The following is a 19,544-nucleotide window of genomic DNA, read 5'->3' as shown; positions in this document are numbered from 1 at the left end:
TATTCATAAACAAAGTAAAACAGTATGAAATTGGGTTGTTCTTTAAGGGTCAGTTTGTTTATTCAGCTTGTTCGGTCATGTAAACGAAGAGAGTTTGTTTATTTAGTTTGTTTGGTCTCTTCTGATTCCAATTTCCTCCCCAAAACTACACAGTGCACCTTTAAGATCTGCATAAACAAGCAGAAATGTTGTCTCATGTGACAGATATTCTCATCAAAGTAGTAGTAGTAGAAGTATGTGTTCACCCCAAAATTAAAATTCAGTCATTATCTACTCAACCTCAGGCTGATGTGGTCAAGTGAAGTTGTATCAGTCCACAGAACATTTCTCCAACCTCACAGCAAAACAGAGTTGCAGCGTTTTTCCAAACAACTTAAGTAGATGGAGACTTGTTTTTAAACGAGAAAAAAACAACAGAAAACTAAACATAGAAGCTTGCACAGCTCGTCCAGCGTGTCCCATGTCTACAGAAGCCCCCAGATCCCAAATGGATTTGAAAAGACGTTATTTACACCCTTTTCAAAGTGGAAATCTTCACTTTAGCTGCCAAGGTAAAAGCATTAGCACACCTCGTCTGAAGTAGGTACAAGAGCTCGACTGTCAAGGGTTTAAATAATGTCTTTTCAAATCCATTTGGGGTCCTGGGGCCTCAAGAGACTTGGGTTAAGATTATGAAGACATTTGATATTTTTTTTCAGTTGTTTTCTTACGTTTTAGAACAAGTCCCTATCTATTTCAGTCTTATATGCGAATGCTGCAACCCTGTTATGCTGTGAAGCTCCAGAAATGTTTTGTGGACTAGTTTTCAAGTACAAGTACCTTGAAAATGTACTTAAGTAAATGTACCAGCACTGCATACTTCCATACTTGAACATAGAGGGCACGGCTCCCTGTGAGATTATCAGATGGCAGTTTGCCTTCTGGCATTTTTGTTGTCCTATATGTTAATCTTCAGCATTCTTCTTAATCTTACCCACCCGTCTGTCCTGTTTCCATCTCTCTTGGCAACTGCTACTGTATCAAGATCAGGCGTTATGTAACTTTTTTTGCTCACTTAGACTTTGGACCTACACAGGAGTGTTGAAAGGACACTGATCTGAAAGCCTGACCTTGTAACTGGTTTTAAAATTTGAGGGTGCAATAGTGAACGCCAGGAAATTGATTTTATTACCCATTTCCTGATCATGTGAGATATGTAGAGCACCGAAAATGTCAACTTTTGTTTCAAGTCATACCAATTATATTATCGTTGCATAATCAATGATGACAAGTGCTTAAAATGTATATTTTTATTATTTCTTTAGGAGCTAGGAAAAAAAGTAAACCAAATAGATTTAAACATAAGTTTGTACAATGCAGTTAAGATCAGGAAGCAGAGAATTATGCAATATGGTGAGGGGTACGAGATAAAGATGGTCTTGTTAATTCCAGGGTCTTGTAGCTCGGAGATATTCCCTTCAAGAACTGATTCGGGGCTAAATACATGCCGCATGTTGCAGGGATTATGGTGGAATAACTCGGAGAAGACCTCTGGCTCCAGTGTGGCAAATTCAGCTCCTTCAGAGTCTGCATTTTCTCAGCGATGACAGAACACTCAAATTAATCTTACAATGTTGACATTGATATAAAATAAGCAAATTACAGATGGTACTTACAGATGAATTAAGCAAAGACACCATGCTTCTTCAGCTAAGGTGCAAAATGAACAGAAGGGTTAAAGGTAGGCATGCGGTTAAACAGGAAAGAAAGAAAAACAAAGCTAGAATAAACTCTTCATTCGTGGAAACCACAATATACAGAGTGATTTTAAACATCAGTCGAAAAAAAGAAAATAACTTACTGTAAATACAAAATAAATTCAAAACTTAAACTACACTGGGGATGTCCTGAATATTTGTACAACTTATTTTGTTTTTGCTTAAAATAAAATGTGTATTTAGCTGAAATGTGAACACTTCGGTATGACTAAAACCATTCAAGTGTCAGAAGTTTTGGTCAGTTTGACCCACATCATGGCAGAAAAGGCTCATGAGCCCAGAACAGAGTACTTTTTTTTGCGAAAGAAGTTAATGCAGACACATTATCACACCATCATTTAACCATCCAGTCTGGAGGACACGAGTACCCGGGGGGAAGCTCTTCAAGTATTTGTTGTTGTTTTTTTGCCCCGGTTAAATCAAAATGGTTTCTGCACAATTACAAAGAATGGCGAGTCTCAAAATAAACATCGGAAAATAAGAAAAAACTAAAACAACAATCATACAAAGGTAAGAAAGGAACGTTTCTTCACTTCAGGAGATTGCATTTGCTTAACAGTCCTCCGGGGTTGCTGTCGACCATAATATTGGAGCTGAGGAACTTGGACAAAAAAACTAACAATGAGTAGCATAGTACGGTTTAAATTATTTCCATGTGTTTGCAGTCTGGGAGATCGACGAGCGAGAGGGGATCATGTCCAGCAGGTACTCCCTCTGACGAGCGTCGACGGTGGCTGACGTCTTGTGACCTGTCAGGCTGGGGTTCACGTAGGCCATGGTGACTCCTGTGAACATGCAACAGAGCAGCGGGTCAAGGTGTGGAGCAAGCTGCATGCTGTCGGTTTGATACTTTTTATGTGAATAAGAGAGAAAAGGCATGATCTGAATATACAGTCCCCATAAGATAGGTAAAGGAAAAATGACAACTCTAAGGTGAAGTAGTGGCACCCAGGAAAAAATGATAAACCACCAAACGGAGGGACTAAAGGAGGAAGACTGAGGTCACTGGCAGGGAGAGAACTGGAGAATGGGATTGCCTTGTCCGAAAACATGTCCTCCTGCTTGTTTCTTAACCGTAATTCATTTTTCCTCTAGTGCGTGAGATTACACTAGATTGCAACTTTTGTGTAAGATTTCTTAACACCAGAAAAAGGACGACACTGGGATGTTCAAGGATTGCTTTTGGACCAGACAGGAATTTGAAAGAGAGCAGATGTCGGGCGCCAGAGATCTGTGAGTCTACCTGTATTGCTGTTGCTCTGCTTCTTCCATGCAGTGGCTGAGGCACTACCTCCGCTGATATTCCTGCCGCCGTGGTATCCAGTGCTGCTCACCTTTGAACTCTGCACAGAGCGGTGGGAAACATGGGCGTGCTTACCTGGCCGGCTGACCAAAGCCGCGGCCGCCACCGCACTCTGCAGCTGGGAGGATGATGAGAAGGAGTGGGGGACGCCCCTCACCCCCACAGATGAGACACCATGGGACAGCTGGCCTTGGGAGCTCTGAGGGGAGACACAGAGAGGGGGTTTTGAGTTACAGCTGCTTTGACTGCACAAGTGTTACTCATTAAAAGAAAAAACGATCCCAACCTTGATGGAGTGATGCTGAAGAATGCTGGCTCCTCGGCTGGCCTGGTGGTGGTGCTGGAGGGAGGAGGCTCTGGCATGAGCCTGCTTCAGCTGCTGAGACACCAGCTGCTCTGCTTTTAACGACGAAGATGAAGAGCTACCGTGGGAGACCGATGAGGACGTCTGCTGGAAAATACGCTGCTCTATTTCCTGCTCTTGCTGCAGTGCTTTGACAAACGCACCTTTCAGCCTGTTGGTATGCTCAGCTTTCAAAGCCTTTTTCTGATTGGATGACATGCACTGTTCACAGAGGACGCCTTTTGTCTTGTCGTGCCTCCAGCGGCAGGTGAAGTCAGTGTTGCACTGAGTGCAGATGAAGGGCTGTTTGGCAGTGGTCTTGGACAGTGCTACACCTGTCTTTCCTGGGTGGAGAGAGATGGGAAACCCAGATGTATTGATTGAAAACGGACAGAGGGGCTCATATGGTGTCAATGAAGTTATCACAAAAAAAATAGACGCAAGCTGAAACATATTCAAATCCTACGTGGGGACGTCCTGACTATACATGGGCAATAGCTAACACTTATTTGAAACATTTAACCCTAATGTCTTAGGCTGGAACTAATAACTATTTTTCATAATCTATGAATCATACCATTATTTTTTCAATTACAGATACGTTGTTTGTTTGGAAAAAAGCAGAAACTAGAGAAAGTTTGGCATTTTTGCTTAATAAATGACAAAAAATATTATTATTATTATTATTATTATACTTCTCTGTTGTCCACTATTCATTTTACCTCTACAAAATGTAAACAAAAGCCATCAAAACTAAAAATCTTCACACCTCTGTGGATGGTATCCAGCAGATTCTGTACCACTTCCTCCAGTCCCACCAGGTAGATGAACTCATTATTGGCGGCAGAGGGCAGGAAGTTAAACTCCGGGGCTGGGGGCTTGGGCGGGGGGATCTCCAGGAGGGTTTTCTCCAGTTGTTTCCGCAGGGCCAGTTTAGCTGCAGCTTGGCGGCTGGCTGGAGAGTCGTTCACGCCGACCACAGAGATGCCGCTGCTTCCTGAGGAAGAGCCCTTCAAACTGGATGGAGAACCCTTTGAAAATGAGCACAGACAGGAAAGAAACAAGACAGGTGTAAACATCCAGTCGAGATCAGAATGTCTTTCAGTTGTTTGAACAATACAGAAGTCACACGATTAATTGCAAGTTGTGAAATGATCAAAGAACTCTGATCAGACAGTTGGAGCCCTATTTAAAGCATCTGACCATAAAAATGAGCCCTTTTTAATTTCTGATCCAACCTTGATGGTGGAAATTAATTAAATTGTTATTATTTAAATTGAAAGCAGCTGTGAGACACTGACCAGCGAGCTAGCACTACTGCCAATCCTGATGAGGCCCTGCTGGCCCATGCCTCTCTGGCCCTGGCCTGCAGGGGCTGAGGTCCGGGGACCCAACAGCAGAGGAGGGGGTCCTGAACCTCCAGAGGCAGCCAGCTGCTGCTGCTGCTGCTGCTGGCGGAGAGCCTGGATCTGCTGTGGAGATACAGAGATGGGCTAACCAGGACGATGAGAGGGGTGACACAGAGGGACATCACGGACAAAAGTAGTGGAGGACAAGGGAGGGACATCAAAAGCACCAAGGCAAGGACACACACAAAGAGAGAAAGGCGCAAAGAGAGATCATAAGTCCTAAATTTAGTGTAATTATTACCCTGCAGTTTGTCTCGAGGAGTGAAAAACAGCAGTAAGATGTTGTAAGTCAGGCCATCATTGCTCTTACAAAGACGCTTAAAAATGTCCTTTAAAATTTGTTTTAACACTATTGTTAACATTTCCTCTTGACTCACCTGTGCCCCTCTGACCAGAGGTGGCATGATGATCTGTGAGCCGTGTTTGGACGTCACCTGCTGCCCTCCTCTCACCAGCGGCGGAGGGATGACTGTGCCTGAGCTCCTGCCGGTCAAAATCTGGTGGGAGAAAAACATCGTAAGAAACAGCATGAACTACAGTATGAAGGCGTGTTCACACTGATATGTTGCCTGAGAGGATGTGTTATAGCACAACATTAACCTGCTGAGAGCCTTTATTGCTTGTAATCGTTCCTCGAATGAGAGGAGGCGGCGCAGAGGAACCGGACACACTTGAGGGCTGAGAAGGAAAAAAAAAGACAGAGATTAAACAAAACAAGAACATGATTGAAGTGGAAGCTCGCTCTTCGAGTGCCCCTGCGTTGATGTGTTTAATAAGCGTTTACCTTCTGGAGAGTGTCCCTCTGTATCTGGCTCTGTCTGAGTTTCTTCAGCAGCACCAGCTTGGCCTCCTCCAGTCTCAGCTCCTCCTTCAGCTGCTTAATGATGCGCTCCCTCTCTGCTGGGCTGCTCTTCTACACTCGACAGATCATAACATTACTTACACCACTTGCATTACCAAAGACAGAATCCTTTTCCAGGAACTAAAACATTTGATGTTGGAGCCTCAGATGGTTCATTTGTGTCCACCAACTTTATGCTTCCGCATTTTGAAAACCTCTAAAGCTAAAAACCCCTTAACGATCTTTGTTATGATCAAAACTTGTCTCAGGATCCATCTCAGTCAGACAGTAGTATGAAATGCATGACCTCTAGCTTTGTGTAGGTGTGCCTCACCATGAGCAGGTCCGTGTCCAGCTCCTTAAAGTGGCTCAAGCCGTTCATTGGTGGACTGGGGGAGTCATTGTCTGACAAAATGATGCAATCGTCATCTTCAGGGGACGGAGGGCGCTTCTCTCTTTTTATGCTGCTGAACATAAGAGATAAAGCAAATTTATGTTTCAGTATTTTATAAAACACAGCAGCATTATATCAGTTATGTCAAAATAATGACTCACATAAACTGTTAGGGTGTAAAAGAAGAGAAATTTATGTTTTTTTCAATACTGGAAAAAAGTTGTTAAATCAATTTTATTCTTCACATCCAGGTTTCTTGTTTTTTCCCCTCCTAAGTGGATTTAAAATTGTGAAATCATCTTATTCTGCATCTGACAGTATCAAAAATATTTGTGATCAGCTTGTTACAGCTCTTTTTTATGATGTGAAATAAACAAATAAAGAAAGAAAGAACCATTCCTTCAAATAAAGGGTCCACAAAACTACTTTTCAAGCACTTTCAAGGTACCTAAACTAAGAATATCCGGAATATTGTAAACCTTTGACATCACATTGAAAAAATTAAGTTTACAAAATTCCTCTATGTCCACAGCAATCAATGTAATGTGTTGTCACTTCATTTATTTAACGTTTTAACCCTAATCGAATGTTTAGATTTTGACGATTTCATGATGGCTAATTTCATCAGCAGGAGACAAAAATAAACAATATGACGACAGGATCATTTCAATTCAAATTTTAAAAAGATTTTTGGTTTACATGAGTGATTGTGCAGATGAAACACCAGATTATGTGGAAAATTCCAGCATTTTTCAAAGAGAATATTATAATTCAAACATATTCCTAACCTTGAAAACTTGAAGACTTTGTGCGAACCCTAATTTTAAGTGCCTCATTGCACATTTCCACATTTTTGGCACATTTGCTATTTTGTAAAAGTTGCATGTATTTAGATTTGGTTTTAAACCATTAACACTGTCTGTACTCATGGAGAAGCTCCTCAACCATGGGTTGTCATCTAACAAGTCCAGACACACACCCTTTATGTTCCTCTGAATGCGAAGGAAGGGCAAGGTGGCACTCCAGTAAAGGTCTTAAAGTCACAATACAACTACTGTTTGAGAGCACGAATTTCCTGTTGAAGCAGGATATTGTGGCTGGTCACAATAGGCGTCTGAGGCATTCGGGGGTGACCTGCGTTGGGCTACAGACGTCATTCAAAACACGCTAAGACAATTAAAGCGTATGGGATTCTTGGAGGCTGTGTGGATCGACCCTCACTTCCCGTCTCACATGATTTACTCACATATAGCTTCTCCTGCAAAGCGGCTATTCAACTGCAGGCTATATGTGAGAGCGGATGACCTAAATTCTTTGACTAGTGGCTCTCAAAAACTAAAGAGCACGAGTAATGTTCCTCAATAAAACAAGGATGGCCTTGTGATTACACGGATTATGGGTTTCTATAAAGCATAAGAAGTCGTTAAAGTCAACGTATGACATCGTGAGGCCTGTCTCTCCTAGCCGTCCTGCCTACGTGTGTGTGAGTGTGTGTGTGTGTGTGTATTAGTCTCTCCTCAGGGCTTAGCGCCATCATCACTTCCTGTGGATTAATCACTACTCTTCCAAAGAAGTCACATGACCTCAAAGTCACCGTCACGTGACATGCTCACTTTTCCTCCCACCCTTCCCCCCTCCCCTCACCGTTCCTTCCACTGTGGAAACCATGGCAACGACCGGCTGAAACCGGTTTGTGACACACGGCTTCATTTTGTGCGAGGGGAGTTTTTAGGGTTCAGGTGGTGAGTGGGGGGAAAATGGAGGTAGAGTGAGAGATAAGTTGAAGATAAGTTCACCTCTGAGGACAACAACACCCCTCCACCCCCACCCTTCTCCCCATACACAGGAAGTTTAAAGACCATCCAGATCATAAAAGTAACTTTAAACATTTTTAGTGTTTTATACGATTCGGATAAAGTGTCATTTATCTTTTTGTACACTCTCATGAGCGAGTTAGAAGCCTTCCAACGAGGGCAGATAACTTCTGTTTAGATAAAGTTTCCTGCTTTTTCACCGGTTGTCACGGCTGAGGAGAGTTTACTATAAACTGTTTCTCACCCTCTGGAGGTGCTCATGTCCACAGGCTGCTCTCCCGTTTGAACTTCCACTTTAATAGTGGCCTTGACCTCGCCCGCCGACAGCATGCCACTGGGTGCCTTCCCCTCCGTCAGTCGGACCCGGCTCCTTGTATCCCTGGCTGGCTCTGTGTTCGCCTTGCTGGCTTTGTCATTGCAGTCAGTCCGAATGTCTGAGCCGGGTTCGCCCGTCTGTGGTCTCCGCTCATCCTTCACCGGCCGAGAGGCCAAAGGTAACACTAAAGGTAACGGCAGCCGACTCTGCTCCTCCTCCTGATCTTTGTCCTGCCCCGATGCATCACTAGTCCGGCTCTGATCGTCCTCTGCCAGTACAGGGTCTGGTTCAGTTTGTGCCTGTGTTGTGGGTTCAGACGGGTCCAATTTAGGCTTTTTGCTTTCACTGTCAGAATTTGAGGGTTCTAAAGATGAGGGAGCAGCATCCCTCTCCAGCGCCCTCTTCTGGCTGCGCGTCTGGCGGACAGCCTCCTCAGACATCCCCTGCAAGTAAACAAAGACATTACCCTATTATCTGTTTTGTTATAAACTCAGACAGGGTCAAAATTACAGGTCCCACACGTTATAACATGTCAGAGTCATGTCATATTTCACATCACAACATCCAAGCATCTAACCCAAACTAGAGTTGACAAAACTTATCGGTTATCAGTCTTATAAACTTGAACACAGTTTTCTGAAGGCAATGCTAAGTGTGTTCCCTTATGCTCAAAATAGCAGGTGTGAAACGTGAGTTGACAAGTAAGCAGTAAGAGCAGTTGATTTGTAGGCAATGAAGGACATTTTTAGCTTAAACTGAAGCGCTACACATCAGTTCTGGCAGTATCAGATGTTTGACAGCAGTGAGAATGTAAGTTGAAGTAGTTAGAGTTGGCTAACCACTGTAGATATATGTTAAAATGTACTACAATGTGAAAAATAACATATTGTTTGAGAGCAGGGGTGTGAGTTCAAACACAGACCTGAAGGACCTGAAGTTTAAGCACTTAAGGGCGTTAAAGGTTCCTTAGTAGAGCTACAGAGGCGTTTTGTTTATCCCATGCCTGACCGATGCTTGATTTTTGGGACCGATGCCAATATTAGGGTTAAATAAAATCAGATAACAATATATCAGCCAATATACAATGTGTTTTTGCAAAAACTTGTGATCCAGATATGTGATGGTTGCAGGATATTTTACAGTTACCAATAAACTTTATTGTCTAAAATGACATCAATACACTGAAACAATAGTCACTGGAAATGTAATGATTATAAATTACCCCAGGCTGGATTATAACCCTTAAAAAAGTTTTTCTATCGGTGCAGATCAGACAACATATACGCCGATATCGATCTTTGATGGGCCAATATCCGCCCATATATCGATCAGGCTCTACGGTATTCCACAAATTCAACAGGTGGCAGGAAATGTCGGCTTTTCAAAGATTTTATGAGGAAGGAAATGTACTTGACATGTTCGTTACACATCAAGGATACAGACCATGTATTCTGGTGAGAAACGATGTAAACGTTCCCCAGAAAACTCCACAGGGCCCCTTTAAGGCCTCAGTTACATTATAATTTTCTATGCAACATCTAAAGAGTAATAAATGAAAGCAGGTGAAATATCAGTCATTTATAAACAAGTGTCCAAAAGAGGTCGTTCTAAATGAGTTTGTTCACTTATTGTGGTCAGAGAGGTAAGTTATGAGCAACACGGTCAACACATCATCAAAGGTCCATTTATTTAGCTCTCAGCAACCAAGGAGGCTTTGGCAAAGTGTAGACGATTAATGATTGTCAGTGAATAAATGTGGCTCAAGTTCAAAATAAAGTTGATTATACCGTAGCTGTTTGGATCTTCTCAGGTGCATTGCACAATGTTTATAATAGACAATTTTAGGCGTATTGGATGTCATAGTTCATTCCTGTCATGTTGACATTATGTGACAAACACACAGTGCAGAGCTGTCACCCAACAATAAATTCAGTTATCCATTTTACTGAGAGTGTGGTTGTGATTGTGGTCCTATCATTCGGAGCTTAAGTAGACTTAACTGACCTTGAATCAGCTGCAGGGGACACACGCTGACTAAAATCTAAAATGGCCCCCAGACAAAACATGTGGATTAGCAAGGTCACATGACCAAGATGTTGACTGAAACACCCAATTATCCAAATTTCTGTCTCAACCAAAAACCAAAAGAGGAAGAACTGAAAAAATAGAGTGCTCAGTAAGAACAGCAATCTGAGGATCGCTTTACTGCAAAAACAAGGTCTTTTCAAAGAGGAATAATGAGAACAAATACTGCAGGAAGACTTTTAAGAGCTGGAGGACCTGAACATTGTGATTGAATTAGAATTAAAAAGGACTTAGTGACGATACAAAATAACTGGAGCACGATTTCTATTAAAATATTCACAACGACAAATGAATCCAAGTATTTTAGTAATTTATGTGTAAGTGAAATTATTTTATTATTCATTACAATGACTCGACGTTGTGTAAAACCTCTCTCTCCTTCAGCCGGGCACCGAGGAGCACTAGATCCATTACCATGTGATATCCTCTGCCTGTACTACAAACTCAATCCCACCAGATGTTGACATGCCAGCGGTGGCGGAGTCAGAGATACAGCAGCTCGTTCTGTCAGACAGCTGAGCGGTTACGTGCACTTCGACGCACACGCAGATGTGCATCAGTAACATGGTACACACAGACACACATTACCCTGACAGTGGCTGCTCTGAAGGAGACAGGGAGATGGTAGCCAATACATGTTTACCTTTACGGTTTTCATAATGGCCTATCACATTGTTCTGTGTGATGCACTATCCATATCAGTGTATATAGACATCTGTATTGAGCACAAATGTGTGTGTTTGGCTTCAAAGCAAAGCATGTGGTGTAATAAAAAACGCTTCATCTTCCTGCGCAGTATAAGAAAGACAATTCTACCGTATTAGTATCATTAGAGTGTATTTCAAGTTCATACAAAGTTTCCTGTCTGTCAGCAAATGATGTGCGATTTCTACAACCGAAAAAACCCTTGTTTTCACGCCTGTAAAGGTCATTATGATAACTGTGTAATACGTTATCGTACACTAAAAATCTATCAATGCAACCCTAAAATCTTACTGTTAATCTTAAGGTATGGTTCTCACACCTGTATAGTTATTAATATGTGCCTGATCGAATGGGTCACGAATGCTTAGAATAAAAAAGGGGTCAGCAATGCTTCGACAGGAGTGCTTCTCGAATCATCAAAGCGTAGCATAACCCTTAAATATCCAGGGTAAAGAGAGTGACTGGCCACCCCAACACTGAGTGTGTTTACTTTTGCACTACTGTCTCGGTTATCATCAGGTTTTTGGAGTTTCCTCATGATGTGGTGTGCATGTTAATACCAGATCCTTTCATGAACGTGGGTAAACCCTTGTCCCTAGCTGGGGTACTCCGATAGAAGCCATAGCCCCCTTCACACAAGCCCACTAAAACTGCCTAAACATTACCTGGAGGATCTGTGTGTGTGGACACAAATGTCCAAATCAGTTGGCACATTAAATTGACTTTACCCTGCCAGCTCCCTACCACAATGTCATTGTCTAGAAAAATCTCAGGGAGAGAGTGGGTGCATTGATGACATTTCACACAGTGTAGCTGCTTTGTACTCTTTTTTGCTTGCCTTTATATTGCTTTCCACTCTTTCGTTGATATTGTGGATACGTCTAAATACAAGTAGTATTGATAAACGCAAAAACTGTCATTATACGGACGAATCCTCGTCTTCCTCCTGCACACTTAACCCAGGCGCCACCTCTTGCCTAAATCACTTCCAGGTGAGAATTCGTCTGACATGGACAATCTCCTGTTGTGTGCTACATGTGTGAAAAAGGGCAACTCTGGACAATGTCCGAACCATGTCATACGTGAAAAACGGCTCATGATACCATGGCTTGTAAACATCAAAGTTTCCCGATCGTGCTCTGTCTTGTGGGCAGATGAGTCATCAGCTATAGTCACCTAGACGCTCCTCAGAAAAACAAAAACATGATGGTAAATTGTGAAATGATGATCAACACATTTGACTACTGGTGAGTAGCTCGAGGCGCTAAATTGAGGAACGTGCAAGAGACATACTGACTTTATCCTCAGCTGCTGAGGTAACTTAGTACAGAAATGAGATGGTGTGGGCCAGATAGCAAAAGGTGAAAACACACCTGGATACTGTCCTGACCATGTACACAGAAGATGTGAATAATCAGGTTTTTCAATGACCTTGGTTATTATCAAATGTATAAAAGGTAAACATGTGGCACGCTACAGGAGACGACCTGTGCTCAAAGTTCACAGAATCTCAAACAGAAAGCACGAGTGACATTCAGAGACGTACACTCAGACTGTCGAAAGAGAGGAAGAAACGCAGCACCGTTATGTCCTGACATGCATGTACATTTCAGAACGGAGGCCTGGTCCTGCCAAGTCTGCCGAGGCCACCCGTCTGCCCAGCGACGCACTCACAGGAAGCTATGTTTCTTTGGGGGGGGGTTGAGAAAAGAACTACAATTAACCCTTACAGACTGACTACTTCTCAGTGACACACACTGTACTCACTCGTGCACCCCCTCCCCTTCCTGTTCTCAGAATGGTTATGACGGTGAGCATAACGCACACTCAGTGTATCCATGATGTACCTACACAATATACATACACAGTGACGATGCAGCGTGCAGAGCAGCCATCTGATAACACAGAGCTGACTAAGTTTTTTTTTTTTTAATACTCTGACATCACTGAGATACACATGACATGACCCTTCCCAGGATTCAGTGGGACACACAAAGCACTTTTCCTGAGAACCGGTTTAAACCGGTTGGCTAGTGTGTGTGTGTATGTGTGTGTGTGTGTGTGACTCTGTCAGTGTGTGTGTGTGTGTGTGTGTGACTGAGAGAGAAGCTGAAGCTAGTTTTAACCCTTCAGGTGCTGGAGCAGACGCCAGGCTTCCACAGTCGGCCATGTTACAGTGTGTGAGTGCGTGTGTGTGTGTGTGTGTGAGATGGTATAATTAATTCTGATGCATATAGCTGTGAAATGATGCTGCAGGAAGAAGTTAGCACAGGGTGCCACCCCACACACCCACCTCCACCCCCCCGAGCCTTACATAGACACCGACCCTATCTTTGTAACGGGGGATCTGAATGGCTGACAAGTTTCACATTTCATCTCCACGGCACTTTACAAACATTTCCATCAAGCCCCCGCCCAACCAAGAACTCCACATCACAGGCAAACGCTGTGAAGGCAACTTAAACTGAAACTTCACACATCAGGCAAACAAACGAATGTGCAAGCAAACCGCCACGTATCAGACCAAGGAGACACACTGTACATTTAAATTCTACACTATTTTTGTCAGTCTGCACGAGTGGTCATGAAAGTTTCATGGTGCGATTATCCAAATTATCTCGCCACACAATTTTATCCTGATAAATATTCAAATCAGATGGAAATCCTCAAACAGCATTTACAGACACTGTAAAGACATCATTGTACGGTGGTTGGTGGTAGTCATGGTGACATGTCTTTGGCTGACAGTCGGTCAATACGTTTTAATCAGTCCATTAGTTTTAAAAAGTATCAAAAAACTTTGGACCAAATCTATTCTGACAGGGGGAAAGTTTCATCGTCTTTGCTGTTTCTCAGCCTTTCTACGTGGGTGATATTTCTGTATAAATGGCACACTAGTGGACATATGAATGAATGTGAATTGTCTTTACTGCCTTCTGTTGTTAAAAAATTGATTTCAATTGTCGTAACACGATGACAGACGCACTGTATATTAGCCTATGCAGGGCTGGGCATCGTTAAAAACATTTAGATACCAGTACTGATACCTCGATTTCGCTACCAGTTCCTCAGTGATACTTTTTTTGATCGCAACATCCGTTTCAACAAAAGATTACATTACACTCCTACTCTGGGCTTAACCTGGTCTTTTTCCTGCATGACTCCAGACAGCCAATCACCAGCACTATTAGATCTAGGATCAGCGAGCATGCTGCATGCTTATCGGCTCACTGACGGCGATGAGATCAATTCCTTAGACATCGAAATTTAGTATCGAATGACAACACATCTTTCGATACTCGATACTATCGAAGCAATTCGGTGGGTGTTGTAAACATGTCGAAGTTTCATACCCAGCCCTACCTATGCAGCTGATAACATCGTGACTGTGTCATAAATACTGTATTCTATATTTTGTTCAATTCAATTCATCTGTATTGTCATTGTACCAATGCACAGGTATACAGTATGACGAAAAGCTCATACGCTGGTGTCTCAGTAGCAATGAAACGTTGATGACAGTACATAGAGTAGTGGGACGACACGGTACAGGACAACAGTAAACAGTGGTAGTATTGTTTAAATTCCCGACCCACCCAGTCTTAGTACATAGCTTTCTTTTAAGCATACTTGTAAGAAAAGCTAAAGCCGAACAATAATGCCTAACTCTGATTGCATTTTCTCGTTAATTAAAAACAAATAAGGCTGGCAGCTTGGAGATATAAAAAGACAAACTTTACAGAGTCTAAATATAATAATGAGGAAGTGAAAAGAATAAACATACAGCCTATAATAAAAAGGAATCTCTCTCTCTAATGTCTGGATGTCACCCTGTTTGAAACTCTTTCAGCTACACCCCAGATATTAGAAGTTACAACACAGTATTGTGATTGGTGTGCAGGTATCACTTTAAATGTTACACAGCAGTGTAAGAAACACTGTCGGGATCCTGTCATTTTGCAGTTAAATAAGGTTTATCATGGGGTGCCAAAGTATATAGACAAATATTACTATAGAATAATCATAGCTGCTTATTTGCAGTACATCATTTTTACAATGATCTTGCATCTGGCTGGTCTTGTAACAAACACTACTTTTGTCATCTTATCATTAAGACATAACTATTAATCAGAGTTAATACGGCTTATACACATGTTAGCTTTCTCAACAAACAGCTCTTTCACTGTTGATAGTTTGAGTGTTACTGTTTAGTTTTTGATGCTCAAAAAAAGTCTAAAACTAATTACTTTAGATCTCATTATTGCATTATTTGGTTAATTACCTCACAGTGAGAGTGAAGATTATACAGTCTGTGTTTTTTCAAGTGTTTATGTAATTAAACTCAACACTGCAGTGTAATTACATCACAATGATCACTACCATATCATCAAATTGATCTGTACAGGTACTTGACTCTTGGTGAGTGTTGCTTTCACCAACGCAGAAAACAAGTACTTAAATCTGGTATCAGGTTGCTACCGCACTCGCCAGAATCTACACCTGTCTGGTTTTCTGCCACGCTGCGGATATTCATCTAGTCACTTGTGGATCATGTCGACCATCAGTCACTCAATCACTCTTCACTCAGGCGGGCAGAGTCACTCTCAGCCATCACTGATGTCTGGCTGCACATACTGTACGTGTTCTGCATTTTATTTACCCACTGACAGACCTTTAACCTGTGAAAACATATTTCTACACTGCACGGGGGTTTTCAGAAGAACACTGTGCAACCACGCAACCGCACTACCTTGGAAAAACTGCTGCGCCAGCAAAATATTCTTATCAATTATCTGGGTGCATCAGCCAGAATAACAAGTGATAGGAACGATGGTTCTCCAAGCACCAGCTAGAAGCAAAACCTTTCCTGGCCTGATCAAAATAAAGGATTGAATCTGAGTTGGCACGGTAAATAACTTCAAGCCAGAGCTGGCTGCAGCAGCTAACATCACTGACGAGACTAAATAGGCAGAAAAAGGCAATTAGAGAGCAAACTGCTGCCTATATACTTGATGAAGTCATGAAGCCCTGACCAAACAGCTGCCCTGTGACCCCTGCAGTCATGTGCAGCAGCTTAAAGTGTGGCCAGCAGACGACTCTTTCCAGAACAGTGGCTGATTACACAACTACTCTGGATCAGTCTTGTGTGTGATCACTGGAACAGTGCTTTCTGGACGGCAACAAAACTTCTAAGCAGTTCTTGACTCCCTCAGGTCTCGTATCTTTAATACTATGAGTACAGTAACTCTGGGGTGGACATGCTGATCAGTATATCAACTTCAGCACCGTCTGTCATAACAAGTGTCAAAGCAAACCATTCTTCTCTTTTTTGCGACGAACCCCTTCACTAAAGGCAACCTGTACTTTGTTCACAGCGACAGTTCCTAAACAATGCAACAGATTGTTAACATGTAAATAACACATTACAAAGCCTTTGTTCACACAAACAACTGAGTGTTCGTTCTAGATGTCCACAAAGAGGCAATAAAGTCTCCAAACAGCAGATCACTTAACCACCATACCATCCCGTCTACATGCAGGCCTCCTGACTAACTACTTATACTGGTGCGCCTAACTTTTTAATTTAGGTGCACCGGCACAACAAAACCTTATTTGAATTTCTTAACATTTCTTGTCGATAAATGTTTTTCTTCATTTAAATAGGGATTGCGATTACGCGCACACCAGCGCAGTGCAACCAATGACAATTTCTAGTCACACCGGAAAGATTTTAGTGCGACCAAAACAGCCCTGGCATGCACACACACACACTACTCGCTTAAATGTCTTTACAGTGCACAGGTCTCATCACAAGCGGCGCACAGGTAGTGACGGGTTCACCCAGCAGTGGTTTGTCGACCAGACACAGTAGGTGGTTCGCACGCGACATAACAGTTTTGTTTGTCCTGGTCTCTGCTAGCGTTGGGAGTAAACGGTTAACGTTACTGTTAACGGTCATGGTCGAACAAACAAAGAAAAGAGAGATAACAAAAAAAAGAGAGATGCAAATCACTTTGATATGTGTTGTTATGGAGGCGTGGCAAAGATGACAGCTGACGACTGATTGACGTCACACTGGCGACACTGGTTTTCTGGGAAGCAGTGAGTTTCTACTGCTTTGACTGGACAAAGACACACAAAGACGTCACAAAAGTGCTATCAATTTACAAACCAAACGATTAATCCAGAAAAGAAAATCAGCCGATTAATGAAAAATAATGGTTAGTTGCAGCCATAACAAAAACAACAAATAACAATAACAAAAAGTTGATTTAAGTCTCTAATAACAGAAAAGACATGATGTAATAGGACCTTATGAAATCATAATTAAAAAAAAATCATCATAAGTATAATTGATCTTTAAAACTCTCACAATATAAAGTTCACAGCAGCTGCCTGTGCCTTCAACAGATGCAAAATGCTGCATGTGCTTCTGTCTGCACACCATAAACAACCCTCCTTCACATCTGATCATTAAATATTTAAAACAAAAAAGGGCTTTAAATCCCTCTGAGTGTGTCCAGATGAGCAAGACAACAGAAAACATCAACGCGGTCCAGATCCACCAGAGTCCTGGTTCCGAAAGCGCTGCTAACTCGTGTAGCTGTGAATGTGTGTGTGTGTGTACGTGTGGCTGTCTGGGTGTGTGTCAGAGTGTGTGTGTGTGTGTGTGTTCAGCTTTAAGAGGAGGAAGACTACGGTTGTCACAGAGAGAAGTAGGAAGATTAGCTACCAGATAGCAGAACCGACTCTGGTGCCAAGGGGGGCTTAAAGCGGGCAGCGACGTCCACCATTAACGTTACACCACCCAGTACGCCATCCGAAGCACACCCGGCCCTTTACCGAGCCAAACCCGGCCCACACTACATGTGCAGCTAGCCGGCTTTTTGTGTTATTATTATTATTATTATTGACACCGCCTCGAGACGAGGTGAGCGTGTTGTTAGTTAGCGAGCTAACATTAGCTAACATCGCACAAAACAACAACACGGAGCCACTTTAGCTCCGGAGGGTTTAAACCCACTTCAGCCATTGGTAGTCAAAGTAGTAACACAAAAAAAACAACAAAAAACAACAAAAAAAAGAAAAAGTCCTCCAGCCGGACTCATCTTCATGACCCACAGGAGCGAGGAGGAGAGGTGGTGGAGGAGAGAGGGGGGGACCAGAACCGAGCCCGGTCGCTGACCTGGCTTCAACCCGATGCGGGACAACCAGCAGCTACCAACAACAACACACACACACAAAAAAAGGGGAGGAGGGGGGGGACACAAACTTTCACCTTTTTTTAAAAAAGAAAGAAAAAGTACCGGGACTGTTTACCTGCCGTCCCCCTCCCGAGTGAACAACCCGAGTCATAGATTTCATCGACCGGCCCACGGACGGGCAGCTCGCCGCCGGAGAGCCGCCGGAGACGGAGCGGTATAATCCTTACCTTCGCTTCACGGCTTCTCCCCGCACATTACCGGGTCGCGGTTACCGGCTGGCACACGCAAGAAAAACGTGAAATAAAATATTTTTTTCGGCTGACTGAGCCTCCCCCACCTCCCACCACCAGCCCCTTTTCCTCCCCTCCTCTGGCTCTCTCTCCTCCCCGGTGCTCAACCTTTGGCTCTGCGGAGAAGTGTTACTTTTCAACAGCCCATCAGCTCCTTTATCGTCACAGATAGGTGGAGGAAAAGAAAAAAAAAACCCTGGCTCCTCTCGACGACTCCGAATAAAAGAGCTCCCCTCGGTCCGCTTTTCTAAAAAAAAAAAAAAAAACCCAAAAAAAACTTCGGCTTCACCTCAGTCAACTTACTCGGTCGCTTTGTTGCCCGTCCTTCGCCGATGGTCGACCCAGGGGATGTTTAATCTGCAGTTAACCTCGATAAATCGTTGCTTTTTTAGAAATCCAGGGGATATCCTCTTTTTTTTTTTTTCGGCCCTCCCCGCTGCCGCGTCTGTTGCCAAATAATGCGCCTCAACACACATGGAGCCGCTGCGTCCTCTTAGTGGGCATGCGCACCTCGGCGCGCCAGGGCGACCGGATCACATCACGTTAAAGCCACTGACCACCGAGGGCCGGAGCGGGACGACCGTGACAGGGCTCCCTCGGGTTGACCCATGGCTGCACCGGCAGGCACAGAAATCCCCCCCCCCTCCAACACACACACACACACACACGCACACGCACGCACACATATACCATGTCACAATAAGGAGCAGAGCGTCACACATCTCCTCCATCACACTCACCTGCGTCCAAACACAGATTAAAGACATAAAACAAGCAACGTGACTTTCGTGCACATACTGGATCCAGTCACACCAGAAACGTATAGACAACAGAGAAACATGCAACACATGGAACAATACACAATTTAGTGCGTAACTGATAAAACAGTGCAAGACCAGCCGGGTGGCCCCAAAGAGGCTGTCAACAGTCCCCAGTTTACAGCATGTTAATTGCTTTTTTTTTTTTTTTGTCATTTAATTGGCTGCAAATTTGTCAGGGACTCTGCACCTCCACAGCACAACATCCGCTAATGTGGGTCCTTTAATATTCCTTAAAGTGCGAACAGTGTCGCAGAGGGGGGC

The 19,544-nt window shown here is 43.1% G+C and overlaps 1 protein-coding gene across 10 annotated transcripts; it reads right to left on the bottom strand.

The window, feature by feature from the left end:
* Positions 1 to 1,274: 1,274 nt before the first annotated feature.
* LOC141016541 (transcriptional repressor p66-alpha-like) lies at positions 1,275 to 18,869 on the bottom strand. Of its 10 annotated transcripts, none has more exons than XM_073490960.1 (11): positions 18,766 to 18,869; positions 8,106 to 8,620; positions 5,988 to 6,117; positions 5,597 to 5,725; positions 5,413 to 5,490; positions 5,190 to 5,309; positions 4,705 to 4,875; positions 4,173 to 4,434; positions 3,347 to 3,747; positions 3,001 to 3,259; positions 1,275 to 2,542 (listed from the first exon to the last, which is right to left on the bottom strand). In XM_073490960.1, exons 2-11 carry the CDS (start codon positions 8,615 to 8,617, stop codon positions 2,403 to 2,405), a joined length of 2,202 nt encoding a protein of 733 aa, XP_073347061.1. In that variant the 5' UTR covers positions 8,618 to 8,620; positions 18,766 to 18,869; the 3' UTR covers positions 1,275 to 2,402. The 10 variants fall into 10 exon arrangements, with proteins under 10 accessions (XP_073347061.1, XP_073347065.1, XP_073347063.1 ...); XM_073490964.1 differs by having other exon boundaries at positions 3,136 to 3,259; positions 5,988 to 6,120; positions 18,766 to 18,855; XM_073490962.1 differs by lacking the exon at positions 18,766 to 18,869 and adding an exon at positions 18,288 to 18,511 and having other exon boundaries at positions 3,136 to 3,259.
* Between the last annotated feature and the right edge of the window lie 675 nt (positions 18,870 to 19,544).

Source organism: Pagrus major, chromosome 21, assembly GCF_040436345.1.
Source record: "Pagrus major chromosome 21, Pma_NU_1.0".
NCBI lineage: Eukaryota > Metazoa > Chordata > Actinopteri > Spariformes > Sparidae > Pagrus > Pagrus major.
The sequence above is the reverse complement of the archived record's forward strand: the minus strand, read 5'-3'. Positions and strand labels throughout refer to the sequence as shown.

Excerpts from the sequence above, each read along its gene's own strand:
- LOC141016541 (XM_073490954.1), bottom strand. The coding sequence starts at position 18,332 with ATGAAATCTATGACTCGGGTTGTTCACTCGGGAGGGGGACGGCAG. Across the intron at positions 6,121-8,105 it reads GACATGAGCACCTCCAGAGG|CAGCATAAAAAGAGAGAAGC; the intron begins GTGAGAAACAGT and ends TCTTATGTTCAG. Across the intron at positions 3,260-3,346 it reads TTCAGCATCACTCCATCAAG|AGCTCCCAAGGCCAGCTGTC; the intron begins GTTGGGATCGTT and ends GTCTCCCCTCAG.